The 26,223-nt window shown below is 43.3% G+C and overlaps 1 protein-coding gene across 5 annotated transcripts in view; it reads right to left on the bottom strand.

Moving 5' to 3' along the window:
• Window positions 1-42: 42 nt before the first annotated feature.
• Window positions 43-26,223, bottom strand: part of MYO1C (myosin IC) — a 55,462-nt gene continuing 29,281 nt past the window's right edge. For 2 of the 5 annotated variants that reach the window (XM_075771294.1, XM_010302298.2), the window contains exons 2-33: window positions 22,264-22,323; window positions 20,954-21,109; window positions 20,228-20,343; window positions 16,662-16,860; window positions 15,661-15,741; window positions 14,772-14,951; window positions 14,467-14,565; window positions 14,120-14,233; window positions 13,521-13,592; window positions 13,122-13,241; window positions 12,808-12,890; window positions 12,080-12,185; window positions 11,686-11,766; window positions 11,225-11,316; window positions 10,032-10,126; window positions 9,760-9,806; window positions 9,396-9,476; window positions 9,110-9,215; window positions 8,475-8,592; window positions 8,141-8,254; window positions 7,883-7,959; window positions 7,646-7,714; window positions 7,130-7,214; window positions 6,750-6,909; window positions 5,917-6,000; window positions 4,092-4,185; window positions 3,927-3,982; window positions 3,331-3,466; window positions 2,165-2,235; window positions 1,611-1,708; window positions 1,261-1,360; window positions 43-221 (exon numbers count right to left, since the gene is read on the bottom strand). In XM_075771294.1, coding sequence (XP_075627409.1) covers window positions 195-221; window positions 1,261-1,360; window positions 1,611-1,708; window positions 2,165-2,235; window positions 3,331-3,466; window positions 3,927-3,982; window positions 4,092-4,185; window positions 5,917-6,000; window positions 6,750-6,909; window positions 7,130-7,214; window positions 7,646-7,714; window positions 7,883-7,959; window positions 8,141-8,254; window positions 8,475-8,592; window positions 9,110-9,215; window positions 9,396-9,476; window positions 9,760-9,806; window positions 10,032-10,126; window positions 11,225-11,316; window positions 11,686-11,766; window positions 12,080-12,185; window positions 12,808-12,890; window positions 13,122-13,241; window positions 13,521-13,592; window positions 14,120-14,233; window positions 14,467-14,565; window positions 14,772-14,951; window positions 15,661-15,741; window positions 16,662-16,860; window positions 20,228-20,343; window positions 20,954-21,079 — 3,087 coding nt within the window. In that variant the 5' untranslated portion in view covers window positions 21,080-21,109; window positions 22,264-22,323 and the 3' untranslated portion in view covers window positions 43-194. Of the gene's footprint in view, window positions 222-1,260; window positions 1,361-1,610; window positions 1,709-2,164; window positions 2,236-3,330; window positions 3,467-3,926; window positions 3,983-4,091; window positions 4,186-5,916; window positions 6,001-6,749; window positions 6,910-7,129; window positions 7,215-7,645; window positions 7,715-7,882; window positions 7,960-8,140; window positions 8,255-8,474; window positions 8,593-9,109; window positions 9,216-9,395; window positions 9,477-9,759; window positions 9,807-10,031; window positions 10,127-11,224; window positions 11,317-11,685; window positions 11,767-12,079; window positions 12,186-12,807; window positions 12,891-13,121; window positions 13,242-13,520; window positions 13,593-14,119; window positions 14,234-14,466; window positions 14,566-14,771; window positions 14,952-15,660; window positions 15,742-16,661; window positions 16,861-20,216; window positions 20,344-20,953; window positions 21,110-22,263; window positions 22,324-26,223 lie in introns of all 5 variants that reach the window. The other 3 variants (XM_075771295.1, XM_075771296.1, XM_075771297.1) reach the window with 2 other exon arrangements.

Raw genomic sequence — 26,223 nt, 5'->3', positions numbered from 1 at the left:
TTCTTTTGGGAATTTCATGTTAAGACAACAAAGCAAGATGTATTTTGTGGTTTTTTCTGAACGTGCAGGTCTTTGGTAACAATAAAATGAGCAAAGCGAGGAAGGAGGGGGAGGTTGCTGGGAATGATGTCTGGCCAATTCTATAGGGTGCAGTCAGGCTGATGGAGGAAAAGGTCCCACGGTGGCACGCTTTATCATCGGGAATTCAAACGAGGAGCAACCTGCAGGAGAAGGAGGACAAGCTAGGAAGTGTGCTGAAAACCAAGGTGCTGCAACAGTTTTAGCTCCTAAATGTCTGGTGCTCTAAAGACCGGCTGGTAGAATTACGCTGTTACCCACAGCACGTGGAGTTTGCTGGGAAGGACGAAGTTGGAGTCGCAGGAAGCAAAAGCAGGTGTTGGCAACTGGTAAGTTAGAGGAGCCCACAGTGCTCTTACCCCCTGGTTCCTGTGGTTAATTAAAAGCTGCTCTCTAGGCTAGCAGTATGAGGAGGCTTGGCTTTGCTGAGGGAGGGGCAAAATTGGAAAAAAAAGGTTCTTAGGGATTGTTTGGAAAGGCTGGGGGAGGGGGGGGATTATGGGATGTATTCATAGTCCAAGAAGTTACTTGGTTTGCAAATAAAGCAGCATGATCCTCACTGGAGCATGCTTACACAAATTTAGTCCTTTTCCTGTGTAGAGTCTATAGGCATTCCCTAGAGCAAGGAAATCCTTTGGCAGTGCCACGTTGTAGCTTCTACAGGATGCTCTGTGTCAGTGACAGGGAAGTGGCAATGACTGCTGTTCTGAGGCTGGTCAGCCTGCAGGACAGGGGAGCTCACACACTCTGAGCGTGTTCTGATTTCTTAACCTTTAATCTGGCAGTGCGTAAATCAGGTGTGTGACTCTTGACTAGCAGGAAGACTACAAACAATCTGAGAAGGAAAGAGGATTCTTTTTTTTGCTTCCTATGTTTTTAAATCCTCTAAAATTTGATTTGTAAAGGAGTATAGTATTAAAACCTAAATTGAGGAGATGATAAAAAAAAAAGTGATTGACAGGACAACCACTTGATGAGTTTGAGTAAGCCTGGCTGTCCCTGGAGGCTGTGGGAAGAGAAGTACAATGCTCAGCTCCAGCTGGGGAAAAGGCTGGTAATACCAGGGTGGTGCATTCGCAAGTCATGTGGCATGTGTCCCTCTGCTGCAAAGAGGGGTTAATGCCAAAATCTGGGTTTGCATCCACTGCAAATGAACTACTGTTTCTTACCAGTTGTACTCACCACTGTTAGATGGCCGTTCTTGGCTTTGGCTATAAGCAGTTCTGATCCTGATATAAAGTCAATTATTCCTTCTTTGCCTTGCCCAACTGTAAATTTTATGCTGCGAAGAAAAAGAGGCAAGAACAGATTTAATGAGTATTTGTGACCTCTCCCCTAGCTTAGTTTTACCCTGTTCCTGGGTAAGTGGCTGCTTTGTGTTGATGCTGAGCTGCAATAGATCTGCTTGTTCAAGGAAACAGAGCCTTGGTTAAGATGTGTTCGGTGTATTTTGTTTCTGTAGCCCTTTAATGCTGAAGCAGAGCTCTATTCAGAGCTAAGACAAGAAAACTGAAGGACTTGGCTTCACTCACCTGCCCTGGTTGATGTTGACATTATTGACTTTGTCTGCCTGCATGGCTGTTTTTGTTAGTGTCTCGATCACATGGTCACTCTGAAGTACAACATCTCCCTAGGAGGGAAGAGAAGGAATGGTTTATGATCATGGCTTTACCAAAATGATAGTTCTGTCCCTGATAATTGCAGCATAATCTCCATATATTAGTGTGGAAAAAACACTTCTCCAAGTGGGCCAGGCTTGGAGGAGATGTCTGGGGCCTCTGTGGGCCACAATGTACCTACAGTAGTTCCTTAACTTACACGGTATCAGTAACGGGGGGGCAAGGAACAGCACTGTCATTGGGGAACCTATCTGTGAGTGCAAATAAATGTAAGTGAAATGCTGCTCCGAGCTGGCACAAGGTAAGTTACAGATGGGGACTGCTCACCCATACAGGTCACCATGTTTTGTTGTGTCATCCCATCCTGTTCCCCCACCCCCCCACCCCCGCCTCCAGCTGGGTCTTCTGCTCTTTGTGCCTTCAAATCTTTTTCTAGAGGTGGTTGGGGAAACGATGAGTCCTGCTACCTTCTGTTTGTTGTCCTCGCAGTGCACGTGCAGCACAAACAAGTTATCGCTCAGGCTGCTGACGGAGATGCCTGCAACAGAGAATGGCCATTTGACACCCAGGACAACGCCAGCGGGACCCCAGCACGCGTTTGAGAACCTCTCCCAGGAATGCAGCAACTGTTGTTCTCACGCCAAGAAGCCTGACAGCTGGGAAGCTGCACAGAAGTGCTGTGCTAACATGCCAGCAGAGAGGCTGAAGAGGCTGCAAGGTGGCAGACAATCAGCTTATAACTGTGCTCTTTAAGATGGAAAAGAAACTTTCAGATGCCTCTGTCCATCAGTTTGTAAATGGGCATCCTTCCTACTTCTGGCCTGGCCTTCACAGACTTCAAAAAGAGCTACTCTGGCCTGGGAGTGGTTAGGGAGCACTGTGCTGTGCTTCAGTAATGTCTGTTTCCCAGTAGTTTATTTTTGGACTTTAATATCTGGACATTAGATACAAACTGGATTACTATTTAAATTGAGCTAGCCCAACCCTAGCAGAGAGAAACACACATCTCTGGCATAATAGTGTCTTATGGGAGTCAGAGAACTCCAAAGTAGTGTTGCCCTTGGAAACCACTTCAAAGGGTGATAGTCACAAACACAGTGGATAGTTGCATCAGGCTAAGATTGACGTGATTAGCACCAAAACTGGCTGTAAATAAAGAGGAATTGGAGCTGAGCTGGAGCTGAGGCTGTGAAGTGAGAGGTTTCGGACAAAGCCAAGTAATGACTATGCTGCACCAGACTGGGCACTTCTTTCTGTCTGACCAAGTTCCCCCCTAGAAGTATCAAGTCCATGTCAGATATTTTCAGAGGGCTGAAAGCCGTAGCAATGTCCTAGGCTGCTGCTGTGTAACAATGGCGCAACTCCCCTGGGGTAGGGATGTGCAATTGGGAAATGATTTAAGATGGGGCTTGGGGGAGATGAAGTAAGTAAGTTCTGTGACATTTTATGGAGTTTAATTTTAGAAAAACTGAGTTTCAAGATATTACAGACTTAAAATGCTTATCAGTATCAGATAATTCCATTCTTTTTCAGGACAAAGACCAATGGGTTATTTTATTATTTAACTGTAGCCAAGGTGAGTGTAGCTCACTCAGTCAAGTGAGCCAAACTCCATTCAGGTTACCATTCTTACCTGTCAGATTGGCATAGTCAATCCGTTGTTTGATTTTGGATTCTTCAACTATGACGACTGCATTTTGGGTAAGAAGCAGCTGCCGTGCTCTTGCTTTGTAGCCTTTCCGGTCATACTTGATCACAGGAACTGCATACTGAAAGAAGTGTTAACAGTGCTAAAAATGCAATTTAATTGTCAGCTGCCTTCCCTCTAGCCTGGAGAATTCTGACCAGTGGCTGGTAAACTAGGAATGGAGACCGTTCTTTCAAGTCCTATTCTCAGTCCTGCCATAGACTGACTTGTTCACTACAGGAGTTCTGAGCAATAACTTGATGACTACAGCTGTCTGAAAAATCCAGGTTTAGTTTCAGTTTGTGTAGGTTTCTCCTTTCCTCTCCAGGCCCTTTCAGTTATTAACTGATATAATTGACCTTGCCCAAATCCTCAAACTGTATTTCTGAGCCACCAGCTCTTCCCATAGACCACCTTCTAAAGCATTACAAGCTTAATGGCATGTAAAATTCTTGCTGTGTTTTCTTCAGAAATCTAATCTTATGTTAATTCTGCTGAATAACTCAAGAAACTTGATAAAAGTATTAAGACACATCTCTCACCTTAATGGCTTCATTTTCTAAAGCCTGAAGGACTTTAGCATTTATCTCTTCATTACCTATATTAAAACCCAAAGAGGTAAGGGTCAGAAAGGTATTTGTAACAAGAAAAGAGTTGACTAATCCCCCAGTTCCTTCTTCCTGTTAAACTCTGTAACACCTACTCACCAAGTCGAGTGTTGATGAAGAGTCTAGGAACACTCTGAGGGTAATTGTCTTTTTTACCCTTAAAAATTTCACTGGCAATTACTTTTTGTTCCAACTGCAAGGACAAAATGTTTGTTCACGTTTAGTTTAAAATTTCTACTTAATAAAGATACATTTGTCTTAAAAGAGAGGCTCTGGGCTTTGTGTTGTGGTGGTTGGTTTGTTTTTTTTAAGCAGTTGCCATCTAGGTCTGACCTCCTGAATCACGCTAGTCACAAACTCACCTCAACTATTCCACACATCCCTTCCATTTTCAACAGCTACCCTCTCTTTAGGGTAAAAATGTTTGTTTGTTCTGCCTTCCCCCCCCCCCCCCCCCCCCCAGTCTCTAAAGTCTGCATCATATTTCTGGTTTGAATTTATCTAGATGTGGTATCTAGCCTCTGGCTTCTGATAATGCCCATGTTTAAAAAGTCTCACAATTCTCCCACTGCAGCAATTCTTTTGAGGAAGAGGTTAAGCTGAACAGTCTGTTGTCCTGTACTACCTCATGTGGCTTTTTTCATGTTTCAGATCATTTAATTTCTCCCCCCAAGCCTTTCAGCTAGTCAACTGACAAAAAGTGATGTCCTTATTAAACTGTGTTACACATTCATTACACCTCTCCCCTCTACTCACTATTCTCTACCCCACCCTCTGACAAACCGTAGAATTCCAGAAGCTCTGTCCTGCCCAGGAGTTCCTGTTGTGGTAATGAGTCACCACAAACCTTTGGTCCCTTTCAGGGCGGCAGTATTCCAGGATACAGTCGCCCACACTGTAAATATGACCTGTGCTCTTGACACCTAACTTGTGTTTCTTCAGAATAAGAACAAAAGCAGCGAAAGGGGAAAGCCCCTTGGCTTTATTTAGGGCAAATGCATGTTATGGGTGCTATTACCCAGTAATGATTTACAGGTAAAAATGTGGCTAAAAGATAGTTGTTATCAGTGAGCCTGGTTTGCTGGGGAAAAGAAAGTGTTCTGCTGAGTTCCCACCTCTACCTCAGTAACAGCCGGTATTAATCCTGTGTCCTTAATCACTGCCTCAGCCACTAACTAATCTACAGCATTTCATTACATGGGCTTAATACCTTGCAGGCCTTCATATGCTGTATGATACACTATGCAATAACAAAAAAAAGCACAATGACAACTGTTACTATCCTCTCCGTCCAGTCACATCTAAATTGTTTAATGGATACATTTTCTATTATGTCCCTTTACTGAGCCTTTCATATAAACAAAAATTCCCTCCCCCTACCTTTCCCTGACTAAGAGGAATCAAATCTCAGTATCATTTTTATTCTTTTCAGCTAGAATGGCAGCTGTAACTAATCATATAACTTCTCTGTTTGGAAAATGACTAGTTTTGTGTCTGCAGCATTCCTACTCTCTACTTCATATGCTACAACTAGAATAATGCAGCTTCTTCCATGGGAAGCATAACAGGACCAGTCAGTATAGAACTCATACAGGGACATGGCTGTACAACACTGTTTAAACAGTATGTATTGAAATAGGTATATAATGGGGTTTTCCCTTTATTATGTACATTCTAGTCTTTCAGGGTTTTTTTGTCTCTAACCTTAAAAAAAAACAAACAACAAAACAACATCACAACGGTCTTGTGGAACTGTTAACCAGCCACCAAGGACTTCCTCTGCCTACAGCAGAACCCTTGTCCCCCGCATCCAGCTGCTCCCCTCCTTAATTTGTGACAATAAATAACACTGAGGACACCCCCCCCCCCGCCATTCTTGGGAACAGCAGCAGAGTTTGTGAAATAATGTAAAGTTGTCTCATACCTGCTGCTTCCACTCCGGGCTGATTCTCTTGCAGTAGGTCCAGACCATGTTCTGCATACACAGCTGTCGCAGGAGCTGGGATGCCTGGAGAAGAAATCACACAATAAACAAAAAAATAGCTCAAAATTACTGACAAACTAATTCAAACAGTGAAGACATGACAAGCAATTGCTGAATTAAAATACTGCTTCATTACTGAGAGTATTTTAAAATTAAATAGCAGGAAGTTTATTTTCCACCTTTCTAAGAGAGTTCGCCCTGCTACACCCTCCAGCTGCTTTAGAATGGAGAACAAACGCCAGGAGCTCTCCACTTCACAGCTGTGCCCGCGATCCAAGCGCACCAGGACCTTTGGATAAGGTAACTGGGACTTGCTGCAATATTTTGTCTTGATCAGATAAAACCCCAGTTCTGCCAGATGCAGAATAATCATGGCAACAGAGGAAGGTTAATATGTTCTCAACAGGCAACCACGTTGGCACTGCAGCCCATTTAACTGTCCCGAGGGAACTTACTTTAGTGAAAAAGGGAAGAATATTTTACAAACGGATGGGAAAACCCATAGAAAATGGTGTTGCAACAGCACCACACTCGCAAGAATTTTCAGTACTACAGCTCTAATGATTTTACAGATATGCTTATTACACCCATGTGATGATGTTTGGATTAATTCTACTAGTGAGATGCTAATGCAAGGTGGAACTTGAGCGAGAACCTGGTTTGTTCTTCTCCGATAGCAGGAGGGGCCCCTCAGGCCTTTGGTGGCCCATGGCCTTCAGCAGTCTCCTCCATCCCGCACGTCATTCACCTGACGCTGGTGCTGTCACGCTTACCTCACAGAGTGATGGAGGAGGAGTTGGCCATGACTTGTCCAAAACAGTTTTTGGTAAATTACGCTTGAGGTTCATCAGGAAGGAGAAGCGGATGTAATCAAGGAAATACTCATTCTCCGGGCAGCGAGGGTGGTTCCGGTAAATAAAACCTTTAATGAACCTGAGGAAGATGAAAAATTTATTAGAATAGTGATCAAAATTAGAGATATTTAGAGGACTGTTCCAATCCAACCATTTTCTGGGCTTTACTGAACAATTGTACTTCAGTTAAAAATAAAAAAAAAAAAAATCACTGATACTGTAGTGATGAGAAAGTTTATCCTTATCATACCACTCTTCAAACAGTACTGCTGGGATGGCTTGGGTTACTCTTTACGCACCTTCTGATGGTCTCTACTGCCCACTTCTTCTTGGCAGCTTTTCGGCGTCCCAGGGTTCCCCGCCACCAGGACTGGATGGCTATTGCTAAAAATAATACAAAGATTTAGCGCTAAGTGAGCTCCTTCACACCGATACTGACTCCATACAAAACTGGGAACAAAGAGGGCTCAAGAAAGCCCGCTCTGTAAATAAACAGCCTTCACCATGGCATATGGGAAAGAACATAATGTAAGTTCTTGACAACATGATAGAATGGATACATGTCAATAAAAAGCACTAGCAGACGGGAACTGCTGTTTGAGGGCTGCCGTGTGAAGGTGAGTGAAGTCTGATTCTCTTGTTCAGTCTCACAGACCGAAGGTGGAAGGACTTGGTACCACACCGACATCTGCCATTCTACTTCCGGCACAGCTTTGGGAAATGTTCCTTCTTGCGCATCAAACGAGTCATCTCCGACAGCAGCGACCGCTCAAACCACGCAGTCACACAGCACTGCTGTTTCCTCTGTCTCTTACCTGAGTGTTTCATGTGCAGGAATTTCTTTCGACGGTAGAAACCCCTCCATGTGGCCTGCATTTTTGTTGCTGAAATTGCAAGAAAAACAGCAATTTGAAATCGTGACCAAGCAGATTTTGGTAGAAAAAGGCTCAAATTTTTAAACAAAAATCCCTCTCTGAACAAATAGAAAAAAAAAAATATCAGAAAACAGACAGCTAACTGTCCATGAAGCTCCTGCAGTGTGTGTGACTCACCCAGACTCTGCTTTCTCACTTCCAGAGCATCTTCCGTTGCAAACAAGGTCTTGGGAAAGCGGATAAAAATCTTTGTTCTAGAAATAGAAAGGCAGAATGATGTTTAACACGCCGCAGAAGTTTGCTTCCTGCCCTTAGCATCCCCTTTGGGATCTCTAATCCTTTCCTCACCCATTAGATCAAGAAGCCTTATTTAAAAGCAATGACACGGATGTCCAACGATTCATAATCTCAAATTAAGAAAACTGAAGAACTAACCGTCCCATTTTGTATTCTTCCTGTTTGTAGCCAAGATGCTTCACCAGCACAGCCACCCCATCGTGGGGCCGGCCGTCCCACGTAGGCCACGTTTCTGGACAAAGTGATTTGTACCTGTAAAGTGAGAGCAGAAGTAGTCTTAGGAAGAGAAGTCCAGCCCGTACAGGGCAGTGGGAAGAGACAGCGGCCATGCTTCTCGCTCCCTCAAGAAACCAAGTCTTTCAAGTGTCAGGGCGGCCTCTCTGCTGTTCTGAACAGCTCCCCAGCCTCAACATCTGTGGGACCAAGACCAGGGGGAGGGAGCAGCAGGGGAAGAAGTCCAAGGTAATCCTACCTCTGCAGGAAAACTTCGTATTTTCTTCGATACGCAAACCCGGCTCTGCGCACTCGGAGGTTCTCCATCAACCCTAGGTATTTCACTTGATGTCGGATTAGAACTTCATCAAATCGATCTTTAGAGAGCATGAAAATAGAGAAATGTGATTAATGTATAGCTGTCCCTTCACCTGGAGAAGGGAACGTTCAGTTCTTGGTTATACTGTACACAGTTATCTTTAACCTCTAACCCACCCTCACAGTGCAAGTCCACACAACTCACTTTGTGTCTGTCTTCCTGCCCCTCCCGCCCATAATACACATTTATATTTCATTGCAAAAAGTTCTCCTTTATGATGTTCTATGCAGACAGTAGGAAGAAATGAGGAAGAATAAAGGCCATTAAAAGGACGTTACGTAGGTTAGTAATTCCTCACTGTCAACATGACCCCACTCCACCCAAGACCAGCGCTCCCACTCTGATTCCTGGCTGCTGGCACTGCCACCACCTCCCTACAAGCAGCTCTGGCACACCCAAAATGAAAAAAAAATCTTGCAGGACTTCGACATTTGGGCTCCTTTCTGTGCCTCACTAGGAACTAGTGGTCTATATATAGCTGTCATAGAAAAGAGGAAGAGTCACCAGGGTCGTACCAGCCTGTTTAGCATCGTTAGGTTTAATGCAACGAATGTAGGAGGGTTCTTTTGACATCAGAATTTCCATGAGTTTGGAGAGGCTGTTTTTAAACTGAGTTGCTGCCTAGGAGAAAAGAAAGAAAACTATATATGAAGTGATGACTTAGAGCTAGTACGTGCGACTGCAGAACAGACCTCGGTCTCCCAGCTTTAAATGCAGGAGGCTTGCATTCAGATTACCACGTTAGATAGGCTTTTAAAAAGAGGAAATGGCCATGCTTCCATCCAGCTCTTGCATTCTTACCGTTTCAGGTCTTTTTTTGTCCGTCAGCTCCGTCCTGTCAAAACACTGATTTATGATTGGATTCTCAGAGTTGCACATGGTCTGCAGAGAGAGACGTTTTCAGAGATAAAGCACAGAGTATTCTTCAGAGAACTATCAAAGACACATGGGCCAAAACCTGTTTGCTTGGGGCGTTTTGGTTTGTTTTGCTTTTTAATAGTAAAATGAACTTTGGGCACCTTGATTTGTCTTTTCATAGTGCAGCCCTATGGACACACATTCGCCAGATGGAGTCTAGAAGAATCTTTTCCCTCAGGTGCCACCCCATTTTAAACCCGACTCCTCATTCTGCTGAGTACTGGGAACGTCCTCTATCCACACTCACCTCCTTTAGGTTCCGAAAGAGAAGGTCATTGTTTTTATCTAGAAAACCTGGAAGAAAAAGAAACTGCTCAGGCTGCCACCGCTGTTCCATAGGAACTCCACAACAAGGCAGGAATTTGAGATGGGAAATTAATCTGGTCAATCAAATCACGTATGGAAGTATTCTACACCCAGATTTTTCTTTACATGTAGTGAAGCTGTTTTAATTCAAAGGGCAGAGGACAGGAGGAGGAGAAAAGAGTGAGAGACAGCAGAGATGATGCACACACTTACCTGCAACACTGTAGGTGACCTCTCCAGCATAGTGCAAAAGCCGAAACTCCTCCCGTCCCAGTGATTTGCGAGTCTTTTGGTCAGCGAGCTTGTGCCTGGTGAGAAAGTGAAGAAACTTCATGAGAAACATTGGTTTCATGGGGGGGATTCACTTCAAAAACCTCTGTGGCATTTGATCCCAGAGTGGGACTAGTGGGGAATAAATCTGACTCACTGATTTTCAAGACCAAAAGTAAATAAAGAGTTATCAACTAGCAAATCATAAAAATGTCATAAAATGCATTTCTGTTGATTTCAAATGGATGAACTTTCAGCTTCCTGGCGAGGTTGCAGAGTGGTTCTGTGTGCACATGAAATTAGAGTAGAGGCAGCAGGCAAGAGGGCAGCAAAGATGCTGGCAGCAGGCTGGCATACTCATGAGATGCCGTGCAGATCCCGATCTGAGCATATGCAGAACATTCAGTACAAATAAGACAACATTTGGAGCTCTAAAACCGAAGTAAACAATCTGAAAGGTGAAGCATGGAATTCACACCCATTAAACCGGAGTGGCGGCAATATGGATAGGTGACCAAAGGCAAAGGAGGATATCAATGTCGTCTGGGAAGCAGACGGGCACAGAGGTGAGTTATTGCAATATAAACCTCTGCATTTCGAAAGCACTAACACTGTTTAAATCACTCTAATGCACATACACCTCTCAACACCCTATTTACTGGTAAAATTCTGCTCCATGTTCTAGTTACTTCTAGGCCTGAATCATCAATGCTGGGGAATGATCTGGCCTAACACTCCAAACCAGAGTCTGTCACACCTGAAGTATTAGGCCAGATCAGCCAAGAAGCTGCAAGCCTGCAAATTCCTTGGACGTATTAGCAGTAGGATGCCAGGAAGAGATTGGTGAAGAGGCAAGTCAGTAACAAGAGTTTTGTTGCTCCTATTGTATTTGGAAGCACAGTCTTGAGAAAAGCAAGGCAGTTAGTGTTGACAACTTATTCTCTATTATCTTAACTCACCATCTAATCTCTTTGCAAAAGAAAACATGATCACCTTTTACGTGGGACCCAGTATTCTGAGGAAGCTGCTGCCATATACACAATGAGTTATCATGTTGTCTAGGAGTAATTAAAGCTCCAGGCTCTATCACACACTTGGATCCTACCATAACTGCCCTCAGCTACGTGAACACTCACGTGAGAAAGTGAGGGTGGTTCTTTACAGTTTCCTCCAGCTTCTCCAAGAATGTTGTATCTGTGGCATCCCCAGGTCTCAGACACTCTTCATCCTACAAACACATGCATTCTAGTGTTGATTTCTCACTGTGCTCAGAGGCCAGCTCTAATTCTGTCTCACTGAAACACTGCCCCAGTTTGACCCGTTGGCCTTTTAACAGGTAGGCCAGCCCGTAGCTCAACAAAAGAACTGTCGAGCTGAAAAAGAAAACACTTCCCTCCTTCCAGACTGCCTGGATTGGAAGCTTCTTTCCTGAGAGCAGAGGGAGGTGACACTATGACCTTTAATGTATCGTAGCTCTTCCCACCTGCCCAAATAATCCTAATACAAGCTTAGACCTTTTTCCTCCAGTGTTCTTCCCCTTGTTGTTTTCCACTACACTGCCCCAAATTATTCATTTAAAAAGTTGTTGTTAACTCACCAAAATAGAAATGATGCCTTTAAATTTCTCTTCCACCAAATCACAAATTATTTTGTTATTGAAATACTGAACTGGTTCCCACTACAAAAACAAGAAATCACACTTGGGCGAAAACAATTCTCAACTGGAAAAAACACGAACATTTCAGAACATTTCAGACAGCACCTTATTTAAATAACCATTCTGTCAAATTTGAAACAAAGCTTTTTCATTCATCAAATTTGTGAATGACATTACTCACTTCTAGCTGTATCACAGTTATCAAAGGAAAAAGGAAGGCTCTTTAATTAATTTACTTTGCAGACCATTATTAGCAGCTCCTTTTCGAAGCTGTCCTCTGGCCTGCAGGAGGTGCTACAAAGGAGACGGTGGAAGTGATGATATTGGCTCTTACCGCTATGCCTTCTGACTCATATTCCTCTTGTTCTGACTTCAATGTGAGCTCTATGAAGAGCTGCTGCAATTTTTCATTACAATAATTTATACAAAATTGTTCAAAGCTGCAAACAACAACAAAAAAAAATCAGAAAAATAATCACTAACACTGTACCACAAATAAAAGAATCTATAATCAGTGAGCAGCAGCATAAATGTTATCTCTGGGTAAATCAAGAAAACAGACACAAAGGGTGGAACACAGAGGGCCACAAAAACTTTTAAGAAGGGCCCAATATGGCAAAAGTGAGGGTCTCAGGTCATCGCTACGTGCCAGAGCCAGGTTCCAGGCTCCAACATAGTCCCCCACACGGTTTTACAGCCGCGTTTCCCCACTCACACCACCATGGAAAGATGCCACAACAGCCACCACTCTGCCAGAGCTCAACAAAGGCATAGTTGAAGCTATGGCATCAGTATGCTGCAAAAAAGGCAACAGTGTCTTTAAAATACCAGAAATGTTAATAGCTGTAAATGCTAAGTATTAGCTGGATGCCCCAAGTGTTAGAAGCCCTGTGATTATCAGTTATTCAACTGATTTCCTGAAGTTTAAACATTATCTTTTTCTTTCTTACTAAGAGAACCAGAGATGGAATAAAAACTTATTTCACAGTGGAGACAAAACACTATAACGAATGAACTCATGCAGAGTTTACTCAAAACTTAGCCACATCGATTGAATCAAACCTGTTGTGCTGAAAAACCTCAAATCCATAGATATCAAGTAATCCTAAAACTGTTGTACTTCTCCAGCCTGGAAACTCTCCTTCCTGCAATAAGGCAAAAAAGAAATGTTGAGATGTACTCACAGCTACAATCCATCACGGGATCTTATCCATTTAGTTACAGCATTTAGTCCTTGCCCTCCTCTTCATGTAAAGCAAATTAATTTAGAAATCACTGTACAGCATGGAACTTGCCATTTCTCTGCTTTGCAGCTACAAGATTTGAAACTTCCTTTCATTCGTGGTTGGATATCAACAAACAAAAGGTTCATTTACCTTGTAAGCAAGAGACTTGTTAACCTTGTTCACCAGCCAGGAGAAAGTGCGTCCGTATATTGCCTTAGCAAGCGCATCCCTTGCATAGGCTGCCTGCTCCAGGTTCAGAGGACTGACGAGCTGCATGCAGATGGAGGAAAAAAAGCCATTCAACAGCCATTCCACTGAGGGATTAAGTTTTCCCGGTTCATTGTTAATGAACAGCCACTCAACAGCATCCTGCTGGGCTCAGCGGACATCACTGTCTCCCAGCCACCACTGGGCTGTGGGACTCCTGCACTGACAGCCTCCTTTGACGAATGAGAAGTGAACTGGTTAGTTCGGGTACGAGAGCTGACGCTGTATCGCTAGTTTGATTTAACTCCACATGCCTCCCAGATCCCCAGTTCATGTTCTTACCTCTTCCCCTTTTGCTATGATCTTCTTGTGGATCAATGCATCTCGAAGAACAGAGCCCTCAACTGCTAGAAGCTGCAAAGCAGTAGAATATTATATTAATTTATGAAGCTACGTTCAATTTATCAGTAACAGATTTAAGAGATCAGAAAGGCTAGTCCTCAAAAGCACAGTCCAGTGAAGCAACCCTTTATTATCCCATTCACACTACAAGACTTCTTGCAAAGTCAATCCTTCCCTTTCCTCCCACACATCACCTCCTTTCTGGCAGTGATGTGACCTAACAAATAAATTGGCTTGATTGCTCTGGCACAAAGAACTGACTAATCAAAGCCACAAGGGTTGTTCTTTCTTTAAAACTCCTCTCCAGAGGAGGTCTATTCCTATGCCACTGCCTGAAGGCAAAAACCTCTGTTTACCACTTGACTCCAGAAGTTGTCAATCAAAGGGTTTCAATGTTCATATCTGCATTTTATTTAGGTCAAATAAATTTATGAAAACTTCTAAATCATGTTCTAAAATGATACAATGGTACCAAGTTCAAAATAAGGAAACCTCTCTAATTCATCTTTAATGAATTATCTCCAACTGGTGATACTCACCCTAGCCAGGTATTTTATCTGATTCTCTGTAGTGACCTGAGCATTTCCTTGCTCATCAGCAGCAAACTGCACGTTCCCCAGATGCAGAACGCTAGCCACAATGCTCAGCAAATCCTAGGATGGAAGCAACAGGCAGAAACCAGGACGATTAAATGAACGCACAGTGAGAAAAGGCAGTGAGATTTTTGTGTTAATTAACGTGTTACAAGAACATTTTGTAATTTTTTTCAGGATTTTTGCAGAGAATACATTTGTTCTGAAGGCTGCCTTTGGCCAGAAATAACAAATCAAAGCAGAAAAATTCCTCACAAGTAGGAAAATCAGTTGTGCTGTTAAACACGTCTTACCTCCACCTCGTTGTCATTGAAGCTTATAATGGACAGGGCTCTTCGCACAATCTTCCAATCGTTTTTATCATTTATGGAACTGACCCTTGCACAGTGACCCTAAAAAGACAGAGTTTGACATAAAAAAGTAAATAACTGTCAAAGATATATTACTCATGCTTCAATACACTTTTGCCATGCGTTTCTTTTCATTGCAGTCATTTCAGTGTTATTTCTGAAGTGAGGGAAAGAAACTACAAAGTCAAGTGAGAATATATTGGTCCTAGAATATAACAATATTATGAGAATTGTGAGTTAATGCACACCTTTACTAAATACTGATACTGTTGTGGGCTCTTCTCGAGGCCCAGCCTTCGCAGTAAGTCCTCTTCGCCTCCTTCTAGCAGCTGGTAGAAAATGTGGAAATTCCTCTCTCCATGATTCTGGTGCACAACTCGGGATTTCTCCAGGAGGTAGTTCAAGATGTGGCCCCCAACAGGAGCCCCCTAAATCAAACCAGATACATTGAAACAGTCATCAACAGAGAGGAAAATATTTCTGCTTCTGGGTGGTCTATTCGAAGACAAACAGGATACAAAAAGAAAATTATCTCAGCTAAAACACAGGGGCAATTTGAGTTTTGAGGTGTATGCAGAAGGAGCTATCAAGTAAAAATATCAAGCCGCTACACAGATCATGGCTACAGCACATACGGGAAGGGATCTTTCTCAGAAGGAATTCAACACAAAGGAAAAGCAACAAAGCAAACTGGAGGGATTGTGTATTGAGACGTTTTAAACAACTGCAGTAAGCCAAGCTACTCAGTTCTTGCACTATGTTCATCTTCATATAGCATGGGGCAACTTGGATCAGAATCAAAACAAACACTACGCAAAGTTACACAGGACAGAGATTATCTTCAGATCACAGCTGGTTTATGTGGATTTAGTTTGGAAGTATCCATTTGCATGGTGCACATATACCCTAGAAATAAGAGGATTTCATCTCTGTCTACTTACAGAAACGAGAGAATTAAAAAAGGAAAGTGTGTACTATAAAATTCTCTGGAACCAAACTTTTGCTACTACAGGCTCGCCATCGCCAAGGGAATGCAAAACAATCGCTCCACGCACTCATCAGTACAAGAAAGCACAAACAACAGAGACCTGCTATGACCGGGACCAGTTCTGAAGTATAAAACAGATTTTAAGTTACCCTGTAATCAAACTGCACATCCATGTATTTCCCAAATCGGCTGGAGTTGTCATTCCGAAGGGTTTTTGCATTTCCAAAGGCCTGAGATGAAAACGATTAGAAAAAAATAAGTATCAAATAAGATTATTTACAAACACTTTGGTGAAGCTGCCAGTTGTTTATTTACAGCCATTAAAGCTTAGGTTTGTCCTTTTTCACAAGGGAAACCAAGAAGGAAACAGATTGCTACACAAATTCTAATGCTGATCCTTATACTCAGTGCAAGCATTGCAGATGGAGCATGCCTCTGAAAATAATTCCATCCCCCCAGCAAGCTTATTTTAATGCCAGTTCACTGTTGACAGCATATGTCATGTCTGACAGTCTTTTCAAAGCTTCCTCTTTCATCACAGCTATTTGCTTAGAGTCTCCTGCAGCTCCGCTCACAGCGGGCACTATCCTAACAGGCCTAGGCCTGCCAGGCTTTCCCCTCTCACAGGGAGCACACCTTTCCTGTGCACGCAGCACACACTGGAGTACGGAGCGGAAATACCAAAGGGAACTACAAAGACAGCTCAGGACTGGACACTAGAGGACACCACAGCAGTAGAAAATGCACCCACAAACGCATTTATCAGAGGGCAACGCTGCCCACAGCTGATGTGTCCGCTTCTGGCTTCGCAAACTTATGCGGCGCACCAGAACTCTTCCCACGCCAAATGCCTCTCCCTGCAGCCTGCCCGCTCCAGAATTGCTCCTGGTGGACTGGAAAGGGCCGAGTGAGTTCAGTAGCAGCCAGCCACTTCCTTGGCTTGAAAGCAGACTGGGATTCCCCTGTGTGCAGCGCAAACAATCTGCCCACATGCCATGAAGCAGTGTACCCAGGATACGCTATCTGCTCTGCACAGACAGCTCAGTCCTGCCCGGGGAGGACCAGCTGCCCCCACCCCCTCAGCTGGAAAATGTGAGGACTGCTGGTATGACTCAATGTCAAGTTTCCGTGCTGCAGGCTCTAGAGTTACCTCCAGGACGGGATTGGATTGTAACAGGCGATCCTTCACAGTTTCAACCTGCTGGCTGGCTGGACAGGTCACGGCGTAGTACTGCAGGATCTTCTTGGTGGCCTCCGTTTTGCCAGCTCCACTCTCCCCAGAGATCAGAATGCACTGATCCTTCCTCTCTGTGCGCAGGGAGCGGTATGAATTGTCTGCAATAGCGTAGCTAAGGGACAACGATAACCAGGCATTATTTTTTTTCCACAAATGAAGGGCAGAGACTCCTCAGCTAAGACAATCCCACAGTGAGAAGCCCTAGCAGAGAAACCTCAAAAAGAAGCGTGTATCCACAGGATGGGAAAGAGCGTGTTGCTTCTGCATGCTGGTGATGAGACAGGAGATTGCTGTGAACACTGTCTGACGTATTTATGCACATCTTAACCACTGGACCAAGTTTCTGCAGGGTGATAGAACAAATCTATCAAATACTTTAAAAACTGTTCTTTTGACTCTGATGAGAAGACTTTCTGTAGAAGATGACTAAATAGTGCAAACTTACTTTTCCAAATATACATAAGCTCTCAACATTGGTGCGGCAGGACAAAAAAGCTTTACATTCAGGGAACGTCTTGTTTTCCATCGATCTTTATTCTAGCTTATTTTTTAAGTGATGACACACTCAGAAGGTCACAACTGCACTTTTCTATCTGGGTGGCTCCTGAATAGCCCAATCTCTCGCAGCTTCTCTTGGACTATAGGAAGAACTGGGTAAGCCAGCACAGACTGTATCCTGTAGGCTACATAAATTACCATCCAACCTAGGCCAAACACCACCCAAAATACCAGCCAGTTCCTCCTGCCTGTGTACAGCCCAGGTTTACTGCTTCTGGCCCCGGAACCTGCTTCTTCCTTTGCTGCGTTTTCTTTCTCTTCTCTTTTCCTCCCCACAATAGACCAAAGGATCTTATACCAAGAATCACAAACACTTTTACAAGACAGAGAGCCCGTGGATGAGTCTGACAATGCTAGCAACTGCTTACAGAGGGAAAGAGGAAAAGAAGGACCAGATAGATGCAATGGAAGAAGACAAGAGAGGAGCATTAGCCCTCCAAAATGCACTCATATAAGACGACCTCCATAGCAGTATTTTCAGCCATCATACATGTGGTGATCAAGCAGATATCCTGTCTTTATACACTTGACAACCTTTTAGTAGCCTTGTGTGTTTTTTTTTCCCTCCGAACTCTCATACTGTGAAATTAATTAGAAATAATCACACCAAAATAACAGCCGTGGCCTTCTCGAGTCTATTAATACTTGGTGCTAAGGCAACACCGATGAGCTACCTAGCAACACAACTGCACACTTACCCCACTAAAGTCATCAAGTCCTTCTCTTCCCATCTGAATTCTTTCTCAGGAGTACTTTGAAAACAGTTGAATAAATGTAAATTTAATTTAAAATTTAAGAACTGCCTCTAGACTGTGTGCCTTCATTGGGTGGTTTTATAGTACTATAAGATCAAGCAAAAAGCTAGCAGTCATGCCTACCACATACAGAATCACTTTACTTAGAGATGTTTATGGTCCCATTTGTAGTCACCATCTCTGAACCCCCAGCAGGCTATAAATAGGGCAGGATGTGACAGATCACTCTGGGAAGTATGCTGTGTTTCAAGCCCACAGGGATAACTTTTTCTCCTTTGAATGACTACGTGTGACGCACTTCCCAGAGAACTCGGTGCTCAGGCCTAGCCTTAAACTATTTTGAAGCAATACTGAAGTATTTTGGCTTTCTAGAATCAGTTTAGAATAAGAGGAGAAAAGACACCTGAAATAGTACAAATACTGTAAAAGGAGAAGCACAGAGTACTACACTACAGAGCATTTCAGCGCTCCTCAGAATATTTTTAAATGCATAAGTAATCAAATAATGTAATGTTTTTTAATGGAACAATAAAAACAGTTAACAAAAAAAATACTGTTTTCCCAGTTGGAGCAGCGCTGGTGTTTGGTACCGGAGTTCTCGAAGGTTTACTTATGAGCTGCATATTTTACAATTTCTTATGGGACTAGTTAAAAAGAGAACAGCCTAAGAAATAATCAGCTACTTTATGATTTAAGTCACTATGTGTAGCACATCCAGGAAGTAAAGCAGAGCTGCTTAGCGCTCCATGTTATACATCAGCATCGCCATCACGCTCAGTCCCGTACTCACGCACACACAAAAAGGTAGCCACAGTCCCAATGATTTTCCAGAGAATCACAAAATTCTCACTGAAGGACAAAGAAGCCCTTAAGAGCGCCCTGATCAGAGGCCAAAGTGGCTGCACCCAGGCCAGGTCTCTGCCTGGAAAGCAGGACTGAGGGTAACCAACAACAATTTGCAAGAGCTGACAGCAGAGTTAAGGCTGGGGGTGAAGCTGGACATCTGCGGCAGAGCTGCTACCTCTGCACCTCTCAGGTGCTTCACCAGGAACTGCCTAATACTGATATAAGCCACCAGCCAGTTACTTTCTTGGGGCAGATCTCTTATTTGGGGCACCTGCACACAGGCACGATGTATTGACACATCTAGATCAAGGGGATAACTGAGGACGTTTTTCAGGTTTAATCATGCCCCATATAAGTCCACACAAGAAGGTGAAACACTATAAAACCCCCACATTTTTATCATAACAAATACAGTGTTCAGTCTTTCCCAAATAATGGTGTTTCTCTCCTTCTCTGTGCTTGCAGCGCATTCTGTTTTGCTTACTCTCCTGGGCTATGTGCCAGGAATAAGAAACAATCCAAATAGTTCACTCAAAAATAATATCATTTACTCTTCCAAGACCTCTTTAAAAACAGAACAAAACAAAAAAAAAACCAACCCACCAGCACAAAAAAACCTCCAAGAGGTGCTCCAAATTTGGCCCTTGGTCCTGAAAGAAAACATCTTGGAGCCAAATGTCCTCAGCTCTCAGTCATCTTTCTCTTTCAGTCTGACACAAAAATTCAAATGCTTTTAAAAATAACTTTAAACCTCAAACTTTTTTTTTTTAAAATGGGAAATCGGGAATGCTCACCCAGCCAGACCACGTAAATAAATACATTCCTTGCTCCAACAGGCTGACGGTATCTTAGCAACGAGGGAAATACCAGATAAATATTGGTCAGGCAGTAACAGCAGAGGTAGGAAAGAAACCACCATACATACAGATACACTCTTTCCCCTAGTTAGCCCTGTGCTGAATGAGCAATGCAGCAGCAGGGGAAACTCACAGCCCGGCCACGCAGACCCCAAGTAACCCTGGAACAATGAACTCCTGTCCTGCCAGGGCTGGATAAGCAGCTCTGTTCCTCCAGCCAGGAAGGAACCAACTCCCTTTCCAAATACCGCTCTTGCAAAGGCAACTCATCCTCTTTGGAGAGATGAACAGGAATAGAAAGAGCTGTACACCACACCCTCCAAAGGATCCTTTATATCCCTATGACTTGTAGTGTCGTATCTGGGACAAGGAAGAGTTCTATTTGCTTGTTTTCACATGTCATTATTGCACACGCCTGTGTGGGAAGGGCACAAACTGCACTGTTTACCCACAGGCCACTCACAGGTGAGGAGAAACTTCATAGAAGCTGACACCACGGTATCGCTCCATGTTCTGCTTGCTGTAGATTTCCAGTTCCTTGTACGGATTAACAGACACCAGAACTGAGCCAATGTATGTCTGAAAAAGAGAACACAAAGTAGAGAGGTTACAGAAGGTCTGGCAGCAGATTCTCCGAGAGCCCAGACTGCTCTGAAGGCCATATGTTGTTGACAAGGGCTGCCTGTGGCTGTGCACTTGGGGATGCTGCTGAGCGCTTCCAAAGAGGCCAAGGGTGCTGAAGAAGCAACCTCATAGTGCAGTGAGAATGACATTGCGGGAGTTACGCTAGACATGCTATCTTGGCACCTGCAAACGGTTTCAGTGCTTCTAACAAGCAAGAATACCAGATTATTTCTGATATAGCATTTAGGACCAAGTTCAAGCCTGGGGCTGCTGAAAGCCCACCGCAGAACAAATTCATGAAATGGAAGAATGGGGTGTGAGTTGGATTTCAGTGCTGGCAAGAGCTATAAATGCCAGCAGACCTCAACTGGAGCACTGCACTGAGTCCCTATGTCTCTTAACGTGACAGTATCCCAGACTAGTTCTGACACAAACAACCATGGCCTATTAAAGCTGATACCACCATCTCCAAATCCAACTGCAGAGCAAAGCTATGGTACATCTTCTGCAGCAAACACTCAAATTCACTGATGAACACTTTGGCATCCATCACTCTGCTACTCACATAGATCAGATTCTCCTTGAAGCGCTTACGCAGATTTTCAATAAATGCTGCTTCACTGGTGAAGTTCTCAAGCAGGACAAAATCCTGCACCCCCACACGGTCACGGGCCGTCAGAGCGCTCTCCATGGTCAGCCGAATACCGTTAGTCCCTGCTCCCTGCAATCAAAAGCAGAGGAAGGTTGGGATAACTGTGGCTTTGTACAGAGCTCACCGAGTCCACAACAACGATTAACTACAATTACCCATGGACAACCTATAAACAGGAGAGGATATTAGAATAACTCTGCTACTGTTGGAAACACTAGTCAATGTATCAATTTATCAATTGGTTTATACTAATTGCTTTGATAGAAGACAAGCAAGCATTAGGGAAAAGTTATTACTAAACTTCCAATCACTTTAAAGGAATCGGTCAGTCAAACATGCATTTCATAAAGAGAATAAAACTTGGATTTCCTTTCCCAGGCATCCTTTAGCAGGAGTGAGACTGAACTATGTCCACTCTACTTTTCTCTCTCATTTCATAGCAGGAAGTCATTTCGAGGTAAGGAATCTTTTATGACTAATGATGATTCATGTCATGAGCAAACAGCTTCACAGCACTGACCAATTTAAAAGCTTTAGCAAGATACCCAATGGGAAAATTCAGAACTAATGAGAAATGAGTATTTCTGCATCCCATGCCACTGAATTTACTGTGACACTAACATCTATCCCATGCATCAAGCAACTTCTATTCCCTGACCTTCTTTTAAAGGTTACATTTTCAATGTGATGTGGCTCAGATACAACCATCTTTGGAAAACACAGGTCTGCTGACTTATTTCACTCAGCCTCACATACTACAACAGGGAGAGGAAATGTGCACCAAGTCACTCAGTCGCTACGTGCAGGGAAAAGTTCTACTAAAGGCAATCAGATGTGACAGACAATGTATGAGGCACAGAAGATGAGAGACAGGAGATACAACGTATTAAACAATTTGCCTCACATCTGTCTGCATTTCCTTATCATATTCTTAAATTCTTCTTACCTTGCAAACTCCTCACCGCAAGCACTCTTCTCCTAAATCATTTCCCTAAAGCACTAATGCATTTCAGAGAATCTGTTGTTAAATTCTGCGACGTTGCCATCAATGGCACAAACACCACTGGTGCTTGTTCCTAAACAGGCTCACACACTAACAGCAATACCCAGGCACCCTCTCCTGTATTAGTGTTACAAACCGGGAATGCCAGATGCCTGCCTCAACGCTGTCATCCAGCCCCAAAACCCTGCACAATGATGTAGATGGTTTTTTGCTGACTCACGTTGTCAGGTAGTTCCTTTCTGTTCCTTCTCAAGATATAATAGTGGTCAGAGCACAGGGACTGATGGCGTGCAGGGAAAAAAAAATAAAACCAATCTTTGTCAGAAGAAAATTTACCTTTTGTTGAGTAGTAATAAAAGCAAGACCCACTGAACTGTAAGTTTGGGCCCAAAAGGGTGCAAATTCCCTCAGCCTGCAGTTGTTGAGACTTAACAATCATTTATAAATGCAGTTTTGCCTATTTCTGCAAGTTATAATTGGCTTTCTTCCCAAAAGCCCAGTGCACAAAACCAGCAGCTTTCAGAAAGAAAAATTAGTTCCTACAACTTGCTACTAGGAAATCTCAACTCCAGATCTACTCTAATGGCTCAAACACCACAAAAGAAACATCATTTTAATTTCCCTTTTTTATTTTTTCCAATTAGTCTCACGGTCTGGAAGGCCTGATTTCTGAGCTTTGAAAGATTCAGGTTGAGAGGAATTCTGCAGATACTTTGTCATAATTAATCTTTTTTTAAATGCCCAAAACTTTCCAAGCCAATTCCTCCACACCTTCAGCAAAGTGCTTTGTTGCCGCCTTCCACCCTCTGTGCCAAGGTGAAGAGAAAAGGGATAAGCCCTGGAGAAGAAAGGTGGTGAGATAAAGGACAGCACTGGCAAAAGAAATAGAGATAAATCACATACAAATAAACTCTGCTGAGAAAGTAGAACCCTTCTATCAGAGCAGTGCAATCCTGGAGCAGGTTTGGACAAGGGAATGGGAACAAAGGAAAAACCAAAAGAAAATAAATGGTTTTCAAGTGGGTAAGTTTACGAACACAGCTGCCTCAAAAATGACTGAGGAGAAGCTTCCATCCTCACACAGTTAATCCAAGTTTATATAATCCTAAAGACTTTCACAGAAAACGTCACTTAGCAGTTTCAGCAGCTCTTTCATCAGCCACTCCCTCCAGCTCGGAACAAACTGATCCCAGCTGTACACATCCAGCCTAAGGAAGAAGCAATCTATCCTACTTACAACACAGAAAATTGCACTTCAGCCGCCTCCTCTGGGACAGGCATTTAAGGCTGAGTAGCTTTCAGTTTCCTCCACGCTTTTTTCTTCTCATTCAACTCCAACTTCTCTCCGTGAGAACAAAATAACTACCTGAAATTTTCAGTCAGTCTAAAAAAGCCTCAAAACTAAATGCAACTTTTCAGCAATAATTAAATGCGACCAGGTTACCTAGTCGACATGACTGCAGTCAGATTCTCCACAATGTAAATTTTAATCACAGTGTTGTATCCTCCCAAGCCTAAATTCAATGCAAATATAAACGTCAGTCATAAACCACAGCTCAGCAATATGTGCCTCTCTGTGCCAGCAACTGCTCATTTGCTTTATCGTCCAAGTCTACCATCAACTTAAAATGTCAACATTAACTATTTGACTGCCAGTAACTTCAACAGATGCAACGTAAATGGTGGTGAAAATAAATCCTTTTTGCAAAATGGAAACAGAACAGCAATGCAGAAGGAAGAAAGCAGGGAAAGAAGACACTATTTAGAAAAAATAATCACAGTGATGACCATGTGTTCCTACTGAATGATGAGTGTGATTCTAAGGCACTGAATAAATTAACTAAAATGTTAGTTATTTTATGTTAGCAGGCAGACATCAAATCTGGTGGCTGTAAATTAATGCTGGAAAACCCAGTCTGGGGGATTAAATATGTTACAGTGAAGCTAATTAACCATTAAAGCAGTTTGCCTATGGACAGTTCTGGCTCCCTTAGTGTCTTTGCAGTGGATAGATTTATCTCTGCCAAAGTGCCTCCAGCTGACGTACAGTTCATTTACAACATCCTCTGCTCTGTGCTATGCAAGAGATCAGCTTAGACAAAGCCCTGTGGCAGGAAGTATGTATTCCAGATAATTAGAAGAATAAAGGCTGTGGGGGTCTGATTAGACCCTTCCTTGTGAAAATCAGTTTTCCTTGTAGCTGCTAAGAGAGTACAGCAGTAGACGAGCTGTTCTGACGGAGAGAACACAGGCCAAAGGACCGTCCCACCTGCCCTCTGTGCAGCTGCACCCTTTGGCTTGCGCTGGCTCTAGTTCTTGTATAATAAGCTAGACTGGAAATCTGACACGGATTAAAACTCACTCAGGTTTTATTTTTTATTTTAATCCAGGTCATTTTCCCACACTGGTTCCACACATAATCACTCGCAATGGCCGACAGATACAGTGACACAGGATTGAGAACCGCAGCAGTGACAGGTAGGAACAAGCAATTCAGCAGCAGGGCTGGTTTCTGCCGTTTTTAAGTGTTTGTGAAACTACCACCTAAGAGGCAAGTTAGGTGCAGTCTAAGGGCTCACCACCACCAAACCAGAACACATCCCCTCCTTTGGACTTTGCCTCCCTGGCACACATTAACACAATTACCTGTCTCTGAGCTGAACCAATGCAACTCGCTAAACTGGCAAAACAATGACCAGGAAAAAAGAAGCTGGTATTTTTCTGCCTGAATCACCTTACCATGGGTGTCAGACGCAGGACAAGGAGGAAAGGGAGCACAGGTGCCCTTTTGACAGTAACAGGTAGTTAGGTTAGCTCAGCCATGCGCAACTTCACCCTGCCTATAGGAATCAAAATGAGGAACAGGCTAAGGATTGCAACCTTTGTAGGATATACATGCTAATGCCACACCCAGCATGGCTGCAAACAGAGAATTGCAAAAATTTCTGCAATCTCCATCTGATCTCAGTGCCTGTGGGCTTAGGAGTGCCTGTGCCTTCTCTCAAACTGGCCTTTCATCCCATACTAAAACCACTGTCCCAATGGTCACTCCTGCTTGAGAGAGAACAAGCTGACTTTTGCCACTGTGTTTCTCAAACCCACCCGGAGGTACAGTTCCAAGGGACTCATTCCCACACTATTTTAACCCACTCCTTGCTTTTAATCTCTTCTCCAGAGCCGTTAGCACAACAGTGGCTCACTGCCAGGAAAGGAAAAGCCGTCACTCCTGAATGGTGGGGACCAAGCCAGTGCAATTACCAAAACAGTACTACTTCCACATGCCTTTTTCTTCCGTGTGATTAAATTTTGGGAAAGACTCTCAGCTGGTGTAAATTGGTGCTGCTGAATGTAGCCTGCAGAGCCAGGTTTACGTTGGCTGAGGTTCCGGCCTTTCTTAGTATTCATACAAGAGTCAACAAGACCAGAAAATACCCTTCACAACCAGCTCCTGGGAGTACAAAAGCACTCAAAACTATACCAAAGAGTTTCCTAAACCAAACTGTAAGTTTCTGACATGGTACTGTGAAGGTGTAAGCAAGTATTTTTCTTTTAAACTATGCTAAATGCCAAAGTATGACAAAGACTTTCCTCTGCTTAGGACTTGGAGATCTAATACACCTCAAAATGAATCACAGGACCTTTTGCTCTGCACAACAAAAGCCAAAGTATTTGAGTCAGTCAGAGCACATCAGGGAAATTTTCTTTTGTGGTGGAAGATGGAGGGCAACTGCCACAAGCACAGGAGTTCAGGGCTGATGTGAACTGAGCAAAAACCTCCCCCCCCCAGTGCAATACTCAGTAGTCCAACATGTGTAGGAAGGAATCTTTTACACCAAAATTTCCCAGTCTTGATTTTCCCAAAGGGGTACCTGGATGGTCAGTGTTGGCACAGCAATTCCAGACACACAAGTGCTGCTGACCACTGAGAGAACAGGCAGAACCTGGCAGCTCAGGCAACTCTCACTCCTTCCTGGAGCATCCAAGAGTGATGTCTGCGAAAAGACCTGGAGCTCTCAAAGTGAATGGTCTTATATGGAGCAGGGAAGGTTTATAATCAGCTGATTTAGAAAGAAAAGTCACATGATGTAAACAAGATTTCTGCTTCAACATCTAAAAATGCATTGCCAGAGGAAAATATTAAAACATACATTTTTACTAATTATCTAGTATCCATTCAGCA

This window comes from Balearica regulorum, chromosome 19 (genome assembly GCF_011004875.1).
Source record: "Balearica regulorum gibbericeps isolate bBalReg1 chromosome 19, bBalReg1.pri, whole genome shotgun sequence".
Classification (NCBI taxonomy): domain Eukaryota; kingdom Metazoa; phylum Chordata; class Aves; order Gruiformes; family Gruidae; genus Balearica; species Balearica regulorum.
This window is presented reverse-complemented; position numbering and strand designations above follow the sequence as displayed.